Source organism: Myripristis murdjan, chromosome 4, assembly GCF_902150065.1.
Source record: "Myripristis murdjan chromosome 4, fMyrMur1.1, whole genome shotgun sequence".
Classification (NCBI taxonomy): domain Eukaryota; kingdom Metazoa; phylum Chordata; class Actinopteri; order Holocentriformes; family Holocentridae; genus Myripristis; species Myripristis murdjan.
This window is the reverse complement of record NC_043983.1, coordinates 31,359,758-31,384,289: the sequence shown is the minus strand read 5'-3', so window position 1 is coordinate 31,384,289 and position 24,532 is coordinate 31,359,758. Positions and strand designations below refer to the sequence as shown.

The window sequence follows — 24,532 nt, the reverse complement described above, 5'->3', positions numbered from 1 at the left end:
CTGTATTTCTTTACAGTGGTATTATTACAGCTGGCAGCCTCGCAGTTGTTGTGCTCTACCTTCAAAGCAATCAACAGTACTGTAAATGCATAATGGCTGTGTGAGAGCTTTGTGCTGTAGCATTCATCTGAGGTGTGCTTTTCATTTATTTATTGTTCATCTTTCCCAGGTTCACTCCAACTCGTATTGTTTATGAGGGGGCTATAGAATAGAGTTTGGCTTGTTGCTGCATTGTGTACCTATAGCCTCACTCAGTCACACACACACAGAATAGTATAGCTTATCCAACTTAACTTATAGTCCATCAAGGACATAAAGCAGAAACCAGAGGAGGAAAATATCTATAAAAATGTGCTGTTGTGACAGAATCTGTATTCTCATGCATAAGCCCTCAGTGTAGGTGTGTGTGTGTGTGTGTGTGTTCTTGTTCTTCTGTTCACAGATTCAAAGACCTCATTTACACCTGTCACTAAAATGTGGTCTGTATCTAGATATGCTATCGGCATAATAAACAATCCAATCGCCCGTCTGCATTTACACAGTAGCTGAAACGCAGGCCTTTGATTTATTTTATGTCTCCTCGACTTCTCAACCATCCATCCTCCAGCTTATGACCTGGAAATTGATCACTGCTCACCATCTTTGAGGACATCTCAGTTCATTTAATGGCTTCAGTGGCTTTCAGAGGAGCCTTGAGCAAGAATAAAACAAGTACATCCTTGGTGTATCCTATGTGGAAGTCTTTTCATTTTTATTTTTATTTTTTGAATAAATGACAAATAAACTCTTCACACCTCCATCCCTATTTCCCACCACATTAGCTGCAACCTCCAATCAGCCACCATGAAACTGTTTTCTTTCTTGTCCATCTCCCCTCATGCTATGTAAGCTCCATCAGTGTGGCTACCATGAAAAAATGGTTCGACATTTCTTCTCCTCATGCTTGATGCCCACTAAAATAATTAGCCTCATACTCAGCCCAAATAACTCCCTTCATACGCCACATTTGACCATGTCATTTCACCCAATCCAGCTCACTTGACTGGCCAAGGCCATTTCACCCCTCAACCTTCAGCTGTAAAAGCAGACCTAAACTAATTGACAACATTATTGAGGCCCTTTGCTGGATTCTCCTCCATACCTTCAACATCATTAGTTGCCCTCCTTTCTGATCCATTCTGAACCATTCTGATCACACTATGTGCTCTATGCATTAACATGCTTTTTTTTCTTGTTCTGATATGACATTCAAATACAAATCACACTTCAATAGCAGGTGTGAAAGGGAGCATGAATGATCTGTTTTAGCTGCTGTCAAGGCACAGTGGCTGTAACTTTTGCACTACTCATTATTAGTTACTTGTCACATTTGTGATTTAGGAGTGAAGCTTTTTTACAGTTGCACTCATTCACTCTTATGGCTCTTCATAAGTCAGCTTAAATGCCGAAAATGTAAATGCCAGTGTCGGGACAAGGAAATAAATGTAGTCAATGAAATATCTTCACAAGTATAGGGATGCAAATGTATGTGTATGTATCTGTGTGAGAGCGATTGAGAAAGAGGGAGAGAGAGAGAGAGAGAGAGGGAGAGAGAGAGAGAGAAAAAGAGAGAGAGAGAGAGAGAGAGAGAGAGAGAGAGAGAGAATATAAGATAAGGGGAGTCGTGCCTGTATAAGTAGGTTGCTGTAATGCTCATATATACTGACGCAGACACACACTGGGTATACAAATCAACTATATGCATGCACACATACAGACAAAGAACACACACACACACACACATATATGCATACAAGTATATTGATGAAATCCTTTCTGTTGCATGTCCATTGATCTTGCAGTGTGTATCCTCATAATGTAAGTCCAGCCTTCACTGAGCAGTGCAGATGCAGAGTCAGCAAACACCTCATACTCTCACCGTCCCGTTTTATTCAGCTCTATCTTGCAGTCTTCCGTTTATTCTGTGACACAAAAGCCACATTTTACACTATGTAAATTGCCAGTTTTGCCAATAACTGAGTAAGAATAGAGTACTAACTTATGGAAGATTTACTCCTTATTTATTCCAAACTGTGTCATCCATTTAAACACTGAAGGGATGGGACCTGATGGTGCCTAAGCAAAGATGTTAGTGTTGAATAGCTGTTGATACACCAGCCTGCATTAACATTCAAACCCTTTGTAAGTAAGCTGGCATAATGAAAGATGACGCAACATTTGTGGCTATCCATGGCTGCTACCGGCACTGTTTTTGAAATTATAAGATACAAATCTCATACATATCTATATGATTTTTTTTTTTTTTTTTTACTCTATCATATTATGAATAAAATTTACTCACAGGAGTTAATGTTAAACTAAACCTGCATGTCATGTAAATTTAAGTTTTAAAACATGGCAACCAATTACATGCTGCTGTCAGCCAAATTCTGGCTGGGTAAGAGAAGGTGCTTTTTTAAAAATACACTTTAGGTTTAAAACAGGTCAACATTTATCCCCTGATTAAACAAGACAAACAAAAAACATCTGCATGCGCTAAAAAAATTTAGCAAGTGTTTAACCAACAGTTGACCTTTAAGAGTTCAAGATGTACGTCAAATTGTACATATTGCTACTGAATAATCCAATCCAGATTATTAAATATTAATAGCACTTCTTGTTCAAAAATAAACTCCTGTAACACTGTAATTTCTACTGGAGATGTTATTGTAAATAATACTTGAATAGGCCTTCCATGAAAGTCAGGAGAAAAAAAAACCTGCATCACTCAAGCCCTGATACAAAAACAAACAAACAAACAAACAAAAAGCCTGTGGATTATGTGGATTATGGAAAAAAAAAATCAAAAGCAATGCTGAATGTTATACACACACACACACACACACACACACACACACACACACAAAAACAACTTTATTTGCAAGCACTGTGGCAAGTAAATAACGAAATAACTCAGAGCTTTGGTATCAATTAATTGAACTGATAGAATTAAGGAGCGACATGCCCCCTGTTCATGTCCCACATAAAATTTCAAAGAAGGTCCCGTTCAAGAATGAGTCAAATGTGAACTGCTAGAGACAAAGACAAATACGTGTCACCCCGCTGCTTGGGTGCTTCATGAGAACCAGACACTGATCTCCATTCACACACCAAAAGGGACAAACATGAGCTTGTTGATTATAAATACCCAAGAACTGTGATCTGGTCTCTTGTATGTCTTTCTTCTTCATTATTTCCTGTAATAGTTGCAGATAAGTAGAGTAGATAAGTGTGTGTGTGCAAATAAAAAAGTTGCACTGCACAGGAATCTGGCTCATATGTGCTGTATTTATGGGATGCTTAACCTCTGACAGCAAAGAGAACTCATTCCTTCAGATTAATTAATTGAATGTGCTATTTTGAAATAAGCCTGGACTGCTTTAGTGGAGCATAAGTGGTCTTTTACCTTGGTACTGTATCATTAAGCCCCAAGATACAGTGGTGGCTCAGAATTGATGATGATTACACTTTATCACAATATAATATTCCAGGCACATTTGATTAAACCCCCCTCTTTTGCTACAGTATAATTTATAATCCCATTTGCCAGTTCCTATCCCCGTTGCAGAAAACACTGGCTATTTACATTGCATCAAAACAGTTCCTACCATGGCCCGAGATACTCTCTTCTGTCTCTCATTTCTTATTCACTCAGTGATGGCTGCTCATCCTTTTCCATCTTAATTTCTTTCTCTCATTCCCCTCTCTCACTCTGTTATTTGCCTTCCCGCCACTCTTTCCTTCACTCACTTTACATCAAGAAGACGTGTCATCTTCGTGAGAAAAACATATTCCTCCTCTACATTGCAACATCAAATATTGGGACATTTGGCATTCGAATTATTCAAATTTAACTGCTGCAAATTGCATAATGAGTGCATTCTGACACTGTCTTTCTTATTATGCATTAGATTTGTATTCATCTATTCACCATCACACGTATTGGTATTCACAGTATGACATTATTGGAAACACCAAACGCAGTGTTATTGATATGGCTGTCATATCGCAACAGTGTTATTCTGACAAGGGCTATGTTTCAAGTACACACACTACACACACACACACACACACACACACACACACACATAAGTCATAAAGTACAACAGAATGCACGTATGGATACACAGTGCACAGCATGTGCTCCGTATGTAAACATGTTTAGACACGCAGGCAAGCATGTAAGCATAAATGTTGTCACACACAGAGTTCAGATGCCTTTCTCTCTCAATCTCTCAATCATCATGACACAAATATTACAGAACTACATGATATTTTGCAACCTCCATGTGATATTATTTCTTGTGGCAGGAATAAATCTAACTCAGTGATGCCTGTTATTGCAGAGGAGGCTACTCATGCTGTAGGCTCCCCAGGGTATAAAAAAGAGAGATGTCAGTTTGATCCTTTTAATGGATCATCTGCTGTTTCTGTCTTGACTGCTATGTTGCTTGTTTGATTTGTTAATGAGTCATGACACATCCTGTCAAAAGTCAAAAGTCCAAAAAAAAAACAAAAAAACAAAAAACATTAGAATACAGGAGTTATTTGTGCAGCGTTAAAATATTTATTTAAGTCTCAAAAGTGCAAAAATAAACAACAGCAAATAATGAGATGGGTCAAATAAGGTAAATAGGTAAAAAAAAATAGATAGATAGATAGATAGAGAGAGAGAGAGAGAGAGAGAGAGATAGATAGATAGACAGATATAGTTATGTATGTTATATATAGTTTGTCCAATTACTTTTGAGCCTCTGAAAATGGGGTGACAATGTATAAAACTGGCTGTAATTCCTAAAAGGTTAATGCCATGTTTTTGCTCAACCCATAAAATTAAAGTTACAAGGCGAAATTATGAATATTGTGTCGCTGTCCAAATACACACACACACACACACACACACACACACACACACACACACACACACACACACACACACATACAGTGTGTCCACAAAGTCTCTTTACAATTTAAAAAAATCTATTACAAAAGCAATTGATGAGATATGTTAATCAGATTTGTTCTACTCTAACATTGCACATGTTAAAAGGTGCTGCTCTGGAAGCCCTTTTTCTCCCCACATTTTTTTTTTCTTTCTTTCTTTCTTTCTTTTTTTTTTTTGGTATTGGTGTATGTATGGTGTTCACTTTGTGAACTCCTCAAAATGACTTGAAATACCAACTTTCTGCTCAATGGCATTGTACAGATAAGTAAAAATATGTATTATTTTATGCGGTCTATGATTTGAAAATGGCCCAAATCAAATCTTTTTAGTACTGGTGTCAGCTGTGGCCTACGCTCAATATTGGCATAACGGCATTTGAGATTGCTAAAAGAAGAACACTGGAGTGCCTCTCCCTCAACGGACAACATGATGTGACAACCACATCAAATGAATTTTTTTCTTTCTAAAATTTTTCCAATTCCCAATTCAGACCCAAACAGACCCAATTCATAGAAGGCTAGGTTCAAATCCTGGCCCTTTCAGGGCTTTTCTGTGTTGAGTTTGCATATTCTCCCCGTGTTTGCGTGGATTTCTTCTGGGTGCTGTGGACTCCACCAACATCAAAAACATGTATTCTAGGTTAATTCTACTATCAATGTCCCTGACCAAAGCTCTGGCATAACACTGAACCCAGTCCCAGGGTGCTGCACGTTGGCTGCCTATTGCTCCTGATATTTAGGATAGGTCGAATGCAGAGAAGGAATTCCCCTACGGGGATCAATAAAGGTTAACCCTTAACCCTTAATTGAGAGCACAGACACACCCAGTTGATAAGAATTTGCTCAAGAGACCCATAAAAGAAGATTTTTGTTTTTGTTGTTATTTTAGTATGTTCATTTGTAGAACACAGATCTAAAACCTATAATTAGAATGGACATTCTTGTACTATCTCTGATCAGTATGATCACGGGCATCTAGAACTTCCTCAAGAACCCCTGGGAATCCCTTCAATGACCCCTAAAATCCATCAAGAACCCCTGGAACTCCTTCAAGGACTTCTGAAATCCCTCAAGAACACCCTGGATCCCTTCAAGGAACCATGGCACCTCCTCAAGAACCTCATAAACACATCAAGACCCCTGGCACCCATTCAAGGACCATTGAAACCAACCAAGAAGCCTTGGAACCCCTTCAAGGACCCTCAGTATCCCACAAGAACACCTGGCAGCCTTTCAAGGACCAGCTGCAACCACCTTAAGTAACCCCAGGCCTGCTGGGGTTGCTAATAAGGCATTGATATTATCAGATATTATCAGATATCGGCTACTATATTCCCTCTCCACCCTATTTAACTGTCTAGCCCTGGGCTCTTATCTGATTGGCTAATGTCACAATCCTGGGTCTACAATGAAAGTGTGTGTGTGTGTGTGTGTGTGTGTGTGTGTGTGTGTGTGTATTTTGTGTGTATGTGCGTGCGTGTGCGTGTGTGCGTGTGAGAGAGAGAGAGGGAGAGAGAGATTGAGAGAGAGGGAGAGAGATAGATAGATAGATAGATAGAGAGAGAGAGAGAGAGAGAGAGAGAGATTATTTTAGTTTCCTGAACAGGAAAATTAAACCTTATTCCAAGAAATGGCCTCTATGCCTGCTCTTCACCTCACCTTTGCAATCTTTTTCAGCTCATTTTCTGTTATTCAGCTCCAGAGATCTTTTGCCAGAAAGCACAGTTCTCCGGTTTCTAACTTTGACAGAAAGCTGTCCATGTCCATGTATTGTCCAGAAAGAGACAGTTTACACAGGATTTGCTATAGAGCAATATTTTGTTACATAACACAGGGTGAAGTTTTATTAATTTTTATTGTCTTTTTTTCTGACTGTGGGGTCCTGTGTTGTCTTTTAAGTGGAATGATTTTACCAAACCACAAAAAAGGTTACAATAGGTCTGGTGTTCCTAACCCTCTGCCATCAGAATCCAAGAATCTGTAGGTTTTCATTTTGAACAATCACTAAAGCATTTCACTGATTAACAAAACTTCACCCAGAGAGGAGGACCTAATCAGTGAAAAGAGCTTTGCTGCATTTGACTGAAATGAAAACCTGCAGACTTCTAGACAATGACTAATCATGGTTGAGAATCAATGCTGTAGAGGACATAGATCGGGCAAGTGGCACCATTTACCAGCCACTTGATCTAAATGTTAAATTGCTGAATTTGTTAAGTGCGCTCCTTCCTTCCTGCACTCCTTCGTTCCACCTATAATTGCCAATTAAGTTACACCTAAAACTACAAGTGCTTGGGAAAGCTTGCCATAGATGACATCATGGTCCATGAAAACATAGTTGCATCTTTCAAGGGACAGTTTTTTTTTTTTTTTTTTTCTTCCAGATCATGTGTAATATCTCAGGCTATTGACAGCAACAAGTTTATCATCCATGTCAAAGGCAGAATGAGTAGGATTTTCCTTTAAAAAAAAAAATGTATTGACTCATACAAAAAGAAATTCTCTCCATCATCACTTATGAGCCACTAGAAGTGTGTGTTGGATTTTCTTGTTTTGCTGAGTTTGGGATATTTCTGGGTGTCAAACTTTGGGCAGTGGGTGTGTAGTTCCCCGCAAAATAACAGCACTCAGTGCTAGATCGCTAGCATGATGTATACTTGTGAAGGATTGTACCAAATTGTGGCATTAGAATCAGTTCAGATTAAGGGCTTCCCACAAACAAACATGTACAAACAATGATCAACAATAAATTTATAATCAAATATTATATCCATCATATTGGAAGTAGATTACACTGGCCAGCTATTGTGTGGTTTACAGTAAAACCAAGGCCATGTAAAAGGATATACTGGTTATAATCCTCTGTCCTTTAAGCAAACAAGCTGGTGAAAGTAGTTTAATGATTAATGTGGAAATAAGCAAGAAAGTGAGATTTACTAAAGTTTCCCCTCACTGATTCCTGTCTGAAACACCTCAGACCTGATAAAAAAAAAAAAAAAAAAAACATCCAAGGACTTTACCGAAGCCCAACTTGACTGATTCTACAAAATATTTCCGCATGCACACCCACCTGCGGCAGCTTTATCTGCACAATGCACTTGCATGTGGTTTTCTGTCTTGCACACATAATCTCTGTTATTTTTTCCCTTTCATCAATCTCTACAACAGTTCAGATCTTGCTCAGCTCATTTGAAAGTCTTTGCAATGTCAGAATAAATTACACTTTTACACTCTAAACAGTATAGAGTCAATCAGTGGTCTAATCAGCGAGGCTGTAAGCTGTAGAGGAATAAAATAAATTGCTGACTTTAAAACTTGGTACTTCCAACAGTATAACCCACTGTGAGCTTCATGGCCATGTTATATTCATTTATGTGTTTACTGACCTTCCTGGTATAAATATCCTTCAGATAACAGATTTTAGAAAACTATGTCAAACATAATTACTAATAATCTACTGCACTCTCACATAATAAATGTCTGTTTTGTAATGTAGTGATATGACACAAAAGTGACACAGCCTGTAACTAGTTCTACACACCCGGTGTCAAGCAGGTCTTTAGCAAAAATACATTTGAATGCATTTCAAGCACTGAGGCATTTGAATGAGCACTTGTGGAGATAAGTATGCTAAATGATTCTGCATATTTTGGAAAATAAAGAGCAACACACTTCTGAATTACAAGGGTTATGATTCAAACCATAAGTTGTAGTGAGGCAAACCTTTGTCACAATCAGTGCATATGCTAAAAAAAAAAAAAATCTGCTTTTTTTAGTTTGAAATGATAAATGTATATAAACTAAGGTGTTAGGTTGTGGTTACACTGAAAACAGTCAAGGCAGAAAACAACAACAACAACAACAAAAACTACAGAGTGCACGGGAAGTATCTTAGGCCTTGTTTAGACTGCCAGCCCAAATTAATTTTTTTGGCACTTACATTGTTGCCATAGCAACCCATGAAGAGAGGTTGATGATGTGTGAATACACAAATCTGATCTGATCACTTGCGAATAAGGTGTTTACAGTCTGTCTTAAAGATCCGATTTGAGAAACAATTCTGATTTGCCTGCAGTCTGAACAAGGCATAGAGCCTTGGGTGCTGGAACCCACAGAGGTCAACAAAGTACTGTCAAGGAAATCTCTGAGAACTGGATTAATTCAGAATTGAAGAGTGATCAGGAGACCTGGATGTTTTATGCTGGAACATTTATTGAAGGCTCAGTCGAGGAGAACAGAGATGAGCAATATAGGTGAAGCCACAATGTAAAGCCACCTAATTCTGAGGGTTTGTTCTTAACAGGGAATATTTAAACTCAATGAGATTCACTATATGCCCAGATAGAGTTTTCCCATGTTCTATTGGACATTTGGAACCTAAAACAGGAAACTATGCTTACTTACGTTAACCAAAGTCACACTGCATTGCTCTAAACATGCAACACATATCTGTCCAGTCCTGATTGTCTGAACCTTGTCCCCTGCAACCTTGGGTTTCCAAAAAGAGAGCCTTGTCTTATCAGGACAGCCCCTGACTGAGGTTTGCAGATGACTAAGAAGTGAAGAGGGCACTTTGTCCACCTTCAGGCCTAAAGAGGAAAATTCCCATTACTAGTACTATTACTAGTACTACTAGCCATCAGCACAAATTTGTAGGTCAAGGTTAATCAAATTTAAATGAGCTAAAGTTGCAGTAAAATATTAATCTTATTCATCCTTGTGTAATCATGGCCTTGTGAAATTTGCATAGTTTCACTAAATACTAAATACAAGTTTCAGATAACATAAACCTACTTAGTGAGCTGGTATTGGCCAGCTGAGAGACACTTTCATCTCCTAGCTACACTTTCATCTCCTAACTATTCACAATAAGATTTTCTTATTAGGGATAGTTTGAGTAGTATAGTATAGCAGTATCGTATTATTATGCTATGCTGCAATATAGTGGAGTACAATAATAATAATACCATATACAGTAGTATGGTATTACAAAACCAGCATGTAACACTGGTGTGATCAGTAACAGTTGCCATAGAGTAGCTACACAGTGATCCATCGCCTCTACGTTTCTTTCCAGCCAGTAGTGATGAGAGCTTGGGCTTTTCATGCCCTGTGCAAAACCATAACAACAGAAATTGCATATTATCACTTTAATAACACTCAGAACTTTCAAACCAACTGTATTTGTTTACAGGCATCAGATACATGTGGCATACTGAGTAAAACAACACCTCTATTTTTTTGGTGAACTGCACCACTTTAATAATCAACAACCGTGGAGCAGAGTGGTGAAGCAGTGTGCTGCACTCCCCCATGGAGAACTGTATCTATTACTGTGATATAATTAGCAGGAGAGTCTTAGAGAGATAGGAATTAGACTGGGCCAAGACACTAGCAGTGGGAAACAGTCTTCTAGGGATTTGAACTTAATCCAATTCCTTTGGAAGTAGTTCTCCATGCTTACACACCTCTTTGAAGTGTAAATTGAAAAAGAATTGGATGCATAAAGTTTCTACAATGACGACAAAGAATAAATTCTGCCACGTCTCACTTTTACACCATTACTGAGGGAAAAACAATGGAGGCCCTTTGGCTGAGAAACAAGGAAGGGGAAAATATAAACCAGTAAACATTAGCAGAACATATCTCTGTGCACCAAGACAATCTTTATATTACAAACACTGCACAGGGTGATGCATTTTTTTTTTAATATAGTTGGGCAGATACGTATGCCTATCGGCTAATGTGAAAATTCCTACAAGCCAAACACCACCTCATTACAGCTTAACTACACAAGGGTATTACCTAATCTTAATCTTACTTATTACTTTGTTTCTTTCAGGGCTCTCCGTCTCTAGATTCCTGTTTTTGTCTCTCTCTCTCTCACTTTTATCTGTCTTTCTCCACATCTTGTTTCTCTTCCCCCCACTCTTGACAGAGAGCAATTCAGTAAGCGTTATTGCTCAGTTTTCTGCGTGTGAAGAGGTAAATAATGGAATTATATGGCTAAAGGAAAGCCGAGGTGTGAATACAGAGAAGCATGAGACTTTGCCTGAATGAACAAGCCAACCAGATATGAGGCAGCTTTGGCAGCTGTTGTCCAGGGGCATCAATTCATGAAACACTTAACTATGGGAAAGTTCCTGCTTCTAATGTCATTCACTTCAAAAACTTAAAAATAAACTTAAACTTCATCTCAGACTTTTTTTCCATATATGTAGCTTGCAAACATTACCCTACAACACAGCAGCCAGATTTCATGAAGCACATTAATTTGTGATGGACAGGTACCCTGCTGAGGCTGCATTGTGAAAACCATCTTGACAAATTACCAGTTACACAATGCCTTAGTTGACCAGTCAAAATTGTCAAATCAAGTCAAATCAAACCAAGTCACTTTAATTTATATAGCAAATCCAAAAATGTGAGCATCATGAGCCTGTGAAGCTGACGTGTAGCTGAGCGCCATAAACTCTTAAAGCAGATATTCAAGAAACATACTGGGTTCAGAGTATATAGTGTTCACTCACTGAGCAATATTGTGGCTGTAATTCCTAATGAGACCTTTCATCTGCCATAACTTGTTCTAACCAACCACCTATCCCACATCATGATATGATCCTTGACAGTTTTCCCATGCGAAAAATCTTGACCTATATTATATGTTGTATTATGTATTATGTATTAGTCAAGTCAAGTCAGCTTTATAAGTATGGCACATTCAAACCAAAGTGCTTCACAGAGCAAAATATAGAGCAAATCATGATTTAAAATAAATCTAACATCGTAAAGTAACACAAAAATAAATAGAGTAACAATAAATTAATAGTAAACTATTAATATTTTACTAATAGTAAAATATTAAAAGTAACTGCTGGGACAAAACATTATCATCCTGAACTGAATGCCAATGAGAAAAAGTGAGTCTTCAGCAACGACTTAAAGTGTCCTAGAGTGAGAGCAAATCTTAGGTCAGGGGTGTCCAATCCAAGAGGCTGCAGGTTTTCATTCTAACCAAGCCCCTTGGCCCTCCATGGCACATGATGGGACATCTCTGTCTTAGGTGAAGTGGTAAGCTATTCCATAAATTCGGAGAAGCTACCACGAAGACTCGATCACCCCTAGTTTTAAGTCTTGAAGTAGTTCACTCAAGTAAAGAGGTGCCTACCCATTTACAGCTTTACAGTTAATAATACATTTCTTTTTAGTATGAATGTATGATCTGCATGGCTTCACTGACTATGCAAAAGATATTGTAGGAAAAAAATAAGGTGATTCTGAGGAGGTCAGGTGGGAGGCACTTGTTGAATTTCCATGTAATGCCCCTATTCCAGAGCCTTGGAGCGGCAACAGAAAAAGCCTGTTCACCTTTGGTTTTGAGGCGTGACTGGGGCACTGAGAGGACCGGTAGTGAGCAGATCGGTAATGTTTTGTGGAGCGAATCCATGTAGGGCCTTAAAAATCAGTGATACAATTTTAAAATCAAATCTGTATTTCACTGGTAACCAATGCAAATGAGCCAGGACTAGAGTGATGTGCTCTTTTATTTCTGCCAGCTAAAAGTCCACTAGCTGCATTTGGAATCAGCCGCAGACGAGAGAGGGTGGAACTGGCCAGCCCAACTTAGAAAGAGTTACAGTAGTGCAGTCGAGAGGTGATAAAAGCATGGATAACCATTTCCAGGTCCCTGTAAGATAAAAATGACTTTAGTCTGGCTGTGAATCGAGGATCAAGTTGTGAACATAGCCATGTACGAAGGCGTTTGATTACCTCTTCACTTGACATTTTTTGTTGGACCTCAGGTCTAATTAGCAGGCTTACTATTTTGTAATGTAAAAATGTGAGGTTACTTGTGTCAGTTACAGGCCACCGTAGTTCAGGGGAGAGGCTGAGAGGTTGGGTGGCTGTACCAGAGACTTCCTAGCAGTTGCAAACTGAGGTCAGATACTACTTAATGCACGTTTAAGGCGATTAAGGCATGGAGAATATCACACCTCAGCATATCAAATTACCGCGCATGCTACAGTCTAACCCGGGACCAGAGCGTCTCAGTGATTGGCAGTGACAATAACAAGTCTCTCTCTCTCTCACAAACACACAAACACTCACACATACACTCACACACACGCACACATATTCCTCACAGATGGTTGAAATGTGTTGTATGTGTGTTTTCTGTGTGCGTGTGTGTGCATGTGTGTATGTTGGTATGGGGATGCAGGGAATGGGGGCGTGGGGGGGTCTGATGCCTTAAAATATGAATGTGAGAAAATAAATAATTAAAATAGTGGAAAGCTCAGAGAGGGAAACCATGGTGACATGATTGTCTCAGTTCAGCAGCAAAGCCAGTTATCTCACAGAGGCACATATACACAGGCATCCCATGATCCTTTGGCTTGGAGACGACAGCGTTCGGGTTGATGGAGGCTTGTGTTGGCGTGCAAAAAAAACAACAACATCGCTACCTGTTTTTAGTGTCTTTACCTCTATTTTCTCTCTCCCTCTCTGTGTCCCTCTCTCCTTTGCGCACTGTGAGTTCAATTCAGTGCTTGGCTAGAGGGCGACAAGTCAGGCTGTCGCTCATGGTGATCTTAGGGTTAGCGGGTGTCACACTATAATCCCTGTCTTTCTCTCTCTCTTGGTCCATCTCGCTCCCTCTCAAATGTCCCCTTTAAAACATATCCATCAAACACAACACCATTATCTATCTCTGGCTTTGCCTCTCCAGCACTCGCTCCCTGTCCTTGATTCCAGTTCTCTGTTTCTCTGTCTTTCTTTGTGAGCCTTAGAGTTCTTCACTTGTTTGAAAGTATATATTAAAGATGTTGTCTTTCCATTTTAACTGAGGATTCTGTGATGCAAGAAAGTGCACTGAAACATGGAGGGTGCCCTTGAAAAAAAAAAAAAAGAAACAGAGACTTACGGAAAAAAACTTTGGATAGTGTGTCTTGGCTTCCTATTTTCAAGGTATTTTAAGACATTTTATTAATGTCTGAAGCATGGCTGTTTACTTCACCAGTGAAAAGATAATATCTCTCATTTTTAGTAAATTATTAACGTTATCTTACACCAGTTGTTTTACTAGAAAATAAGATTTTAAGAATAATGCTTAGATTACAGGCTACAGACCTAGTTGCATTACATTTTTGTTTGTTCTTCCTTTCAAAAAGACTTTTACTACTATTTTTTTTTGTTTACATATTATATTGTTGGTTATATTGTCAGTAAATGGGATATATTTTCCTAGTATCCCACTTACTGCTAGGCTTTACTATCTGTGTTCCAGTTTCATGATCATATTAGGAATATCCTGATTATTGAGATAGACATGGATGCTCCTGAGCAGTAAACAGCTTACCTCAAATAAAACCACTTATCAGTGCATGAGTCTTTATCTGGGATGCTGTGTACATGAAACCCATTCGGTTTTGATGTAATGGCTACAGTAAACAGATTCTTTCATCTTATCCTTATATTTTCTTATAAAACCTTAAAGGTTTCTTTGTACTTTCCATTCAGAGCCAAAGTCTCAATTTATGGGTTTGAAGGAGGGCGACATGTATGTATTTATTTAAAATAAAAAGCATCACTTCCTGTGTGCCACTGGATTTTTTCTGAGAAACACTGTTATATCAAACAGCGACTGAGAGAAGTAAATCAGGCAATTATTTATAGGAATACACCACCGATCTTTATAGAAATTAACTTAATCAAGTCTTGCATCTTGTCAAGTATGTCTGTCCTTTACAAAAGCGTTTCATAATATTGTATTTATCATACCCACTTGGCTAAGAAACATCAGGTCTGCCCAGTATTCCCATCTGGGTGAAGAAGAGGCTTAAATTAACTGATAAATTAATATGCTAATCCACTACCTCCTACTGCCATGGTCGCTAAAAGGGCTAGTTAAGATCAAAGCTAAAATATTAAAAATCCCTTCACTCTTGACACCCAGCAGGAGTAACCAACTGGGAAAAATCATTTAATGTTGAAACTTTTATATATAATTTGCTGTTGATTTTATGCACTCCTGATCTCATAATGATTACTACTGAAGAAAATAAACTTTCAAGATGCAGCGCAAATGTCGGAAGGACATTTACAGTCTTAGCAACATATATTAGTATCAGTTACAGAGGAAAAAAATAACAAATTTACTAAAAGCGTGAGAATAAAATCCAATTCTTTGTAACCTGGGAAAGACATACTCTGATTCTGTTTTCGATTCGGGGCTGTTAACTTAAATTGTTCCATTGTGGCCAGATGGTTTTACATCTGAAACCAAAATGAACTTGTGAGGCTTGTTTTGGTGCTGGCAGACTCTTAGGTTTTTCTTTGCAAATTCCCCCAAACCTTTTGTTATCCCTTGTTATTTTTTTACTGGGATGTGACTATTTCATCTTTGCAATATCAATAAACAAAATTGAGGATGAATATTGAAAGTTTTCTCAACTCATTTCAGCCCTAGATATGATCATTACATCAGCCAGTTCAAAGATATAATACATGATGAGTCTATACTGAATATTAAAGGTATGATACATGGTTTGCATGTAACATTATAAATGTTGAGGAAAAAAATCTCATAAGCTTTTAGTACTGCCATGAACATGATGTATATCCACTGCAACACCACTAGTGAGGGTACATTACTGTCTGAAATATGAATTGCACAAACATGTTAAAACCACACCACTCACCACGCACAAAACTCAATTTACAAACTCTGCTGGTACATATAAGCAAAATATCACAGTCTTGAGGCTCTTTAAAAAAAGAAAAAATAAATAAATTAGAACCTCACGCTATTCAAATTACACATAATTGCAATTAATATCTCTCCAAAACATATTTTTTCACTATTTTATGCACCCACCATCTATCCAACTCCAGCCCATTGTACAGGACACAGCCAAAACCTTATTTTATGTGTAATCTTAGCTTTTTGATGTCAGCCAGTGGTGGCAAAAATATTCTGCTCTTGCAATTTCAAAAGAATATTTATTGAAACTAACCTAACAGAGCATCTTTTGAAGATGATCTTTTCGGACTTAAGGTTTGTCAGGACCAAAATGTTACTTTCAATGAATAATCAAAGAGCGCGGGTACTTTTGATCTTCAATGTACCGAACACCTCTCTGGCACACCTACATAAGTACTACATAAGCCTTTTATACTAAAATGGAGTTGCTCTCAAGTCTTCATGCCTCTCAAATAATTCCTTTTATTATTCACTTTTCCCTACGACATTTTCATCCCTCAGACTTCATCAGGTTCTTCCAGTGTCCTTAGATGATTTTCTATAATCATCCATCATCATGTTACCAATCCCAACTACAAATGCCAGCTTGGATTCTCCTTATACACATGCACTCAAGTGCACAGGGGTCTCAACTCCATACTGCAATTCACACCGTCTGATTCCCACCGCCACCAATCTATCAACAACCGCAACTTTGTATTTTTCAAGACTGGGGATTAGGTGGAAGCAGACATTTTCCATCTGTTTCATCACCCTTTAAAGGGGGCTTTAGGGCTGATGGACCCGCAGGATGCCTTGGACCTCTGACTGTATTGTTCCATTTGTCCAGTTCAAAGCTACACTTCTTTCAGATTAGTGTCATTTTGTAACAGCATGGGACGGAGCCTACCTGTGAAGAGCATCTATCTTGTCAGCTGTGATTCCTCTCAGCAGCTCCTCCAGCAGGTCGGAGCTGTCCGACGGGGGAACAGGTGGTTTCCCAGTTGGTGCATGAGCGAACCGGCCAATCAGTACCCCCAAGACAAAAACTCCCACCCCTGCCAGGAAGTACCTAGGAGCACCAACAGAGAGAGGTCAGAGAGGAGTCGAGAAAGAAACATGACAAGGGATGATATATAATGGCCTTCCTCCAGCAATGTCTCCTGTTGAAAAGCATTCTGACACAGCATTGTGATTATGTGATAAAATAATGCTCTAGTTTTAATGCATTGCTTTTGATTCCCTCTGATTAAGAAATTATGTTTTCATCCATTAGTTAATTTGTTTATCTGACTGACCGCAGGATATCTCTCTGTAACAGGTGGACAGATGGGAAGGAATAATCAGTTTTGGTAATGATCTAGATCCAGGATTTCTGCCATTAGAAGACTATCATTTTATGCTATGAAACTAACGAGGCTAGAAACTTGATTCCAAATCGTAAGGTTTGTTTTCAGGCTGGATCAATATGGCTCAAAACATACTCAGACTCAAAATACTAATGGTGTTATTTCAAATGTGATGGTATATTGGTAAACATTATGCAATAGACTCCTCAAGGTGCCACAGCGGCTAAAAGAAAAGACTGTGTTTATGGGTGATCTGCAGTCTGAGATTTGATATACTGCTTTTTTAAAAATACTTTTTAAAGAAGCTGAGAGTGTTAGTACTACTGCCCTCATGCCCAAAGGCGTGATTCAAACCTTGACATAAGTGCCTCACAGGGGTGCTTATCCAGATAAGTGACCGGTCCATCCTGGTGGCAGGTGCTGTGTCAACTGGACAGGTTGTTTGGGGATGTTTTGGGAATATGTGAGGTCTGCTCTCTTTGCCTGCCTGGTGCAGTTCTTAATGGTGCAACCAAACGATACGTTGACTGCATACTGCCATACAAAGAGGCAGGGACAGATTTCATCATAATGCTTAACAAATACATATATGACAATCAAGGCACTGAATTGTCCAAAATACACTATAGGATTAAAACAAGAGACCATTCCATTGATTTCTATGTGATGCAGTTTTACATTTATAGGTCCATAATTGTTCTAACCCTCACCTGAAGGAGGAGCTATGGGTAACGACAGACAGGGTGAGATTTTGAATACCAGCAATCAAAACGACGTTTATCCTGTCACTACTGTAGCTCTGACTTAGATGCTAGAAAATAGATGGATGGATGGCTGACCAGATGCGGCCCAGTCAAGTTTTTTTCCAGTGTAATGAGCAATACAACTTACTGTCAGTTTTACAATATATAAAACATCAGAATATAAAAGCTATACTCCATTTTTTATGTTACTCCAACAACTGTCCCAATGGCAATGCAATGCTTCAGCATAAAGACATCAAAAACGGAAAAGTCCTTGTCTTGATCATTCACCATAAAGATGTGAAGTCTTGAAGTCTTGAACAAAATGTACAGGCAAGCGAAGGCCCAGAATCATGAGTCCCTACATCAGCCAACTAATGACCCAATCTGTGGACTTCATTTCAGGGAAGCTCTACATAGCTGCATCGTCTGACCTTCACTTTCCTCGATGTTAGTTGAGCAGGTGATGTATAACGTATAGCTGGGGTGTCAGTGTTAACATTAATTACCAACTTGAGTGTCTCAAAGCCAAAAAGCACAAAACCTGACAATGAAAATTAGTAGGGACGCGCTGGTGGCTCAGTGAGTAGCGCATCTACTACATAATATTGAGGGTAAGTCTTGGCTGCAGTGGCCTGGGTTCAATTACGGCCCTTTGCTGCATGTCATCCCCTCTGTCTGCCCTGTCTCTCCTGTCTCTCTCCACTGGACCTACCCAATAAAGCAGAAATGCCCAAAAATGACCTGAAAAAGTGAACATATTGTATTTGTTTACTTTGTATACTGACAATATGAGGAGGCACTACAAAGCCAAGAAGAGACCTTTTACTGAGTCACAGACTGCTAAAGACTAAATTATTGTTGTCATTGACAAAGTTCCTTGTGATTCACATGGAATTAGAAAACATTTGGAGAATCTTTCACACGCAGAGGTTATTTCTACAGCTGTGGACAAATCAACTGATTGTAATGACAGTGTGCGTCCTTGAGGAACTGTGTGAGTGATTGATTGGTGAAGTCATTTTCTATTTTATATTGTCTCTTGTCAGAAAATATAAATTATATCCACCGAGGGTTTACCTGGTGGTTACTTGGAGCCTCTACAATAGCAGAGTTGAAGGTCTGGCAGCTAAGACAGCCCCATAAATGCAGTTTTTTTTTTTTGGCATCAGTCATCAATCCATATTATGCTCTAAATTTCATTGTGAATTGAAAAAACAACAAGGACTGTGATTTTGAGTTTTATCTACTGCAGATTTCCATCTACAACATGCCTTTTCTGGCAATTACTGACTAAAATGTATTACCTTGTACATAACAATCAAATGGCCCGGCAAAGGAAAGGTACTGAACCTCTTCTTTGTGTCTTTCCTCTACAAATGTCAACACAAACAAGCTGCAAAACTCTTGGAACACATCTTTAATGCCAGCAGAAGTCTGTTTTCGCTGTGACATTTTTGAGCACCTGAATATTCTCAATCTGACATTACAGGGGTGAGAAAACCCCATTGTTATTTTTCATAAAATGGTTTGAAGCCTTCAAGGTAAAACCAGTATGTTGACATCCAACCAAAGAGCAGTTTGTTACAGCATTTTATCACAGGTGTCTGCTTTCATGAGTGGATGACTGAATCATAACAGAATCCCTGTCAAAGTTCAGTGAAAACTTCACAGAAAGATTTCAAGGTTTCAGTCTCGCCATGGAGATTCTATGGCTGACCATACAAAACGGCATTATTATACTCAACATACATCTATGAGTCAAGCTTTTCTCTAAATGCAATAAAAATGTGCTTGTTGCCTGTTGAGTAATGACATTTTGCTTCAGGATTGCCATTATATCTTGCAACTCCAGCTCATTTATATAACCCTTAGTCACTTTTACGGTCTCATAGGGCTTCCTCATGCCCACATTAAATAAATGGAAACAACAAATAAATGAGGAAGGCTTTAATGAAACAGAAAAAAAAAACAAAAAACAAAAAAAAAACGGTTTTGTCATACTTTCCCAGAGTAATATTTACTTACAATGTATTCTGAAGCAGTTTTTCACATTGTACAAAGAAAATCTTGCACCCATCTTCCTTACAAGGTTTTTCTGATCTGGACGGTTGACCTACAATATGTAACTCCGACAGTGAATGTGGTGCAGCATAAAAATATGGATTGTACAATGTCTGTTTCTATAGTCCATGAGTTACCTGAGCAAGAAGCAGTGAAACCTCCGCTGGCCCTTATGGCCTGGAGCCCTGGTGAAGTGGGAGATGTAGTTGGGATCTTCCTGCAGTCTTTCAAAACGTCCGTGAGGAGAAACCGAAACAGAGGGCTGGATGGGCTCCATCAGCTCAGGGTCAGGATCAGGGCCAGGGTCCGAACGCCCTTAAAGGACAATATTAGAGCCAAATAAGTAAGGTCTTCACCTACCTATTTCACAAAACTTCCATATTTTTGATCAATACCAATTACTCAAAGATTCAAAGATTTCTTACTTTTAAAATGCACTTTCACCATTTTATTCAACAGCCTACACTGGTCTGTGAGGGATTACATTTTGACATTATGTTGTATGGTCCTTTGCATCCTTAGTCTTTGTTCACACACATCTTATTACGCTTTCTTTTTTGAAGTTTTTTTTTTTTTTTTGCATTTCTGCTTTATTTGACAGCTACAAGAGAGACAAGAACGGCAAAGAAGAGAGGGGATGACATGCAGCAAATGGCCTGGGATCAGATTTGAACCCAGGACACTAAGGTCAAAAGGTGGGGTTTCATAAGTCATGTTATTTTTTCAGTTCATAGAGAACTGAGCAATTCCTCATGCAAAAAACCTAAAACTCACTCTAATATCAGTATTAGAATTTGACTCATAATGGCAATTGGCATACTATACATATGTTTATGTTATTCTGAGAATAAAAGGTTAATTGGAAATGTAGCAACTGTTGCTAAGGTTTTGAGAGGAAAAATGAAACAGTTGGCCCACGGGTGAAAGCATGTAGTCTGTAAGGATAGTAAACTACCACTGATACAGAACTGCAGGCAGATTTCAAAAGAGGGGATCCTTCAAAGCTGAGGAGCTCAACTGTAGTTTTACGGTGGTTAAGTCTTTTCATTCCTCTACAGCTTTTGGCAGAGGCAAACCTCACGACAAAAATGTATTTTCTTCCATGGTGACAAGTTCATTTCAAATTAAAAGTATTTGTACCACTTGTATTTAAGATTATCGAAGGCACAAGACATCAAGGCTGAGCATGTCATTCTGGCATGAGATCCATTTTCTACTTGACTGCTCTAAAGAATCCTACCGATGTCTGCCATGCTGACTGTGAAAACATAAAAACTCATTTATCTGTTACAACAGCATGGAATAGGTCAATAACATGATTTACACAAACATGGACTAAGTCAATAATACACAACAAATAAACACACCACAACACTGACAACTAACAGCTGGGGGTGTTGATGTAGCTTGTACATTTACAGGTCTATTTACATGGGGGTGAACTACGCATGATAAACCAAAGTGAGATATTCCTTTAAAAGGGAGATAAACAAGAAAACTAGAACCTAACTAGAACTGTACAAGTGTCTGTTTTCATAATTCACATTGTAAGCCCAACTGCTGTCACAGCATCAATATGCCTGGGTTCTGTCTGCACTCAAATGTCCAATCTTATTTCCAGGGCATCTTAATTGTGCTAAGAGTGAATTATGATGAGCCTGTTCTCCTAAATTTAGAGAGTCCATGTCAAAGAGTGCCTACTGCTAATTCTGTTGAAAGTTAACTAAAATATTACTTGCAAGAATTATTTGACAGTTTCATGTGAAATAATTCAAGCCTCCTGACACTGTTTTTTTTTTTTTTTTGGCAGGAGTGTTCAGAAAAATCAGTATATTTTAACGCTGGACATTGACAAAATTGATGAGGTTGATTCTCAATGCTAATGAGCATCATTTGTTGAGTGGCACAACATTTAATGTTTTGAATCCCAACTCCCTCCAAAGTCAACCTCAACATATCTTAACTTCATTAAAGCACCAAACTCAAACGGATAAACACTGACAAGGCCTGACTTGGCTGAAATGTTTGTCACTATAAAAAAAAAGTGCAAGACTGCTGTGTGGATCTGCTGCACTTTGGGTTTGGTAGTTTATTCCTTGCCAGAAACCAATGAATGCGGTTCATCTTTTTGAGCTACTGAGGTCATTTTAATTAATGACCTCTGGATTTTAATGAAACATAATCTATCACTACCTAACTGTTTTCCTTATAAAATGTTTTTCTTTCGGATCAAGTCAACTCTATAGTGAAAGTATGCAGTATGCATTTAACACTCTCAGGTGCATCATGTGTTTCTGAAAATTTTTGTTCATGCCTTGATAAGTGCATGCAAATACTCTCTTAAATTCTACATGCACAAACACGCTTAGCTCACATCTCAAGCCTCTTATAAAGTATTTTAAAAAACACAAAGATACACAAATAAATTTGCATAAAGGTTTCAGAGGTTCAGGGAAGTGTGTAGTTTTGGTTGTCAGTTTTCATGAAATAAAAATCCCTTTGAACTCTGCGGGTCAGTCAGATGAATCAGGTCCCGAGTATGAAATGCTGAATATCACTTGAATGTGTAGTCTTTATATTATTATATTAGCATGGCAACAAAATAATGTTAAGACAGAATTATCATTTGAGATACATTTGAAGAACAGTATTTATTGTGAGACTGCATTACAATGTACAACCCTGAGGCTGATGGGTAACCACCAATCTCTAGAAATAGTTAAAAAGTGAGTTTCAAAACATGTAAGTGGCAATGTGACCTGGGACATGCACCTTCCTACTCTACTGACATGTTTCCTACCGGGTCTCTGGCGCTCTACATGTTGCATCTGCATACGGTCCATGCTGGCTCCGGGTTCCTGCAGCTCCTCCTTGTCCAGGTCCCAGTCCAGATCCAGACCTCCAGAACACTGCAGGACCTCTCCCACCAGCGGGCCACCCTGGGCGTCACACACTTTTCTGTATGCCATGATGTCACCTGAATGGAGCATCAGACACACATGCACCAGTGTACACATATGTTTGTATATCCATACTTGTGAGGACCCTCAATGACAACATTCATTCCTGCACCCTTAACCCAGATCAATCCATGGAGCCAGGCTGCAGTAAGCAAGTTTTTGTTAATCTCTTATTGAATCCCCTCCCATGATGTGCGATGGGTAAGCACTTATCAATGCAGCATCATCTAAAATTCCAAAGTGATGCTTTGGAAATTTCTGTGGCTATTTTTCTGTAACAAATTATGTAATAAGTGTCAATAAGGGATTGGCAAGCATTCAGATTTGATAAATTGATTCAAAACTGGTTCAAACACAGATAAAAATGCTTTTTTGAATGCTTTCTTAACCCTTATCATAGCAGAGATTCAGTGCTAAATCTAACATTAATCCCTTAAACCCAAGTCCTGAACCAAAACAAGTATTTCTCAAGTAGTCAAACAGAATCAATTTTATGTGAAAACAAATAGCAACAGGCTAAACATGGACAAGTGGAAATAAATGGCTAAATGGTTCAGTTTTCATCTAATTGCTTCTTTTGATTTCTCCACCTGCAGAAACACATTTACTATAACAAAATGGACCAGGTGAGGAACACCAAAAATGTCCTCACGGAGGAGGATTTACCTCAATTTTCTGTCATTGCATGGACATGTGGTCATCATGAGAGTACAACTAGAGGACTACATACACCCAACAAAGAGCAGTGCACACCTTCCCCACAGGAGAAAGAGGAAGATAAATATGAGAGGGGAAAGCACACTGAGACAGACAGATAAAAACACTACTGGTGTGCCAAAATTGCATAGATTTTGGCAGGAAGTGCACATCCCAACACATTTAATTGAGACCCTTCAATGGACAAACCAAGTAGACTGTGTGTTGAAATCCTGGTATCAGCCAGCTGGGTCACATTAAAACTACTCTCCTCACCAAAGGTCAGTGATGTTACTTTAGCACTGGATATAGAGGGAAATGTGATGAATGTGGTTAAAAAGCTACTCAGGCTAAGTGACTGACCAAAGCCTCTCAGCACACAATTATGAAGAGTAAAAGCACTGCAGGGAGCTGTGATGCATTTAAACACATTAATGTGACGGAGAGACCAGAAGTTAGGCCAAGACACTGAGTTAAGTACTGTGTGTGTGTGTGTGTGTGTGTGTGTGTGTGTGTGTCCCAGTAACACTCACTCTGGGTTCAATGCAGCTTTTAAACAGCATCATTAAACCTCTTGCAGGACTGGGATTGCATGCATAAAAGACATGTGTAATGTGTGTGTGTGTGTGTGTGTGTGTGTGTGTGTGTGTGTGTGTGTGACATCTGTGTGTGGATGAGATGTATAAAAGCTCTTGGCCAGTGTCTTGCTATATCATCAAATTTAATTGTCCTTTTTACACATTTCATCATCAAAGCCCTCCATGAATGGACAAATGAACTGTACAATTGATAACTGCTCAGAAAACACACACACACACACACACACACACACACACACACACTCTTAAGTAAAACAAAACGCCTTGATCTGCAGTCAAACTCCGAAGCTGTTTTTTTACTTAAAGCCTGTGGCTTTAACAGACGGTTTATTAAAACCATTATAGGTTAAAACCAGCTTCAGTCAAAATAAAGAAATAAATAACATGAGAGAGAGTA

At 38.7% G+C, this 24,532-nt stretch overlaps 1 protein-coding gene across 1 annotated transcript in view; it reads right to left on the bottom strand.

Moving 5' to 3' along the window:
* The window catches only part of naaladl2 (N-acetylated alpha-linked acidic dipeptidase like 2), a 331,707-nt gene extending 308,858 nt beyond the window's left edge, over nt 1-22,849 (bottom strand). Inside the window, exons 1-3 of the mRNA XM_030048811.1 lie at nt 22,681-22,849; nt 20,018-20,195; nt 16,635-16,796 (exon numbers count right to left, since the gene is read on the bottom strand). Of these exons, the coding sequence (XP_029904671.1) occupies nt 16,635-16,796; nt 20,018-20,195; nt 22,681-22,849 (509 nt within the window). The remainder of the gene's footprint in view (nt 1-16,634; nt 16,797-20,017; nt 20,196-22,680) is intronic.
* Between the last annotated feature and the right edge of the window lie 1,683 nt (nt 22,850-24,532).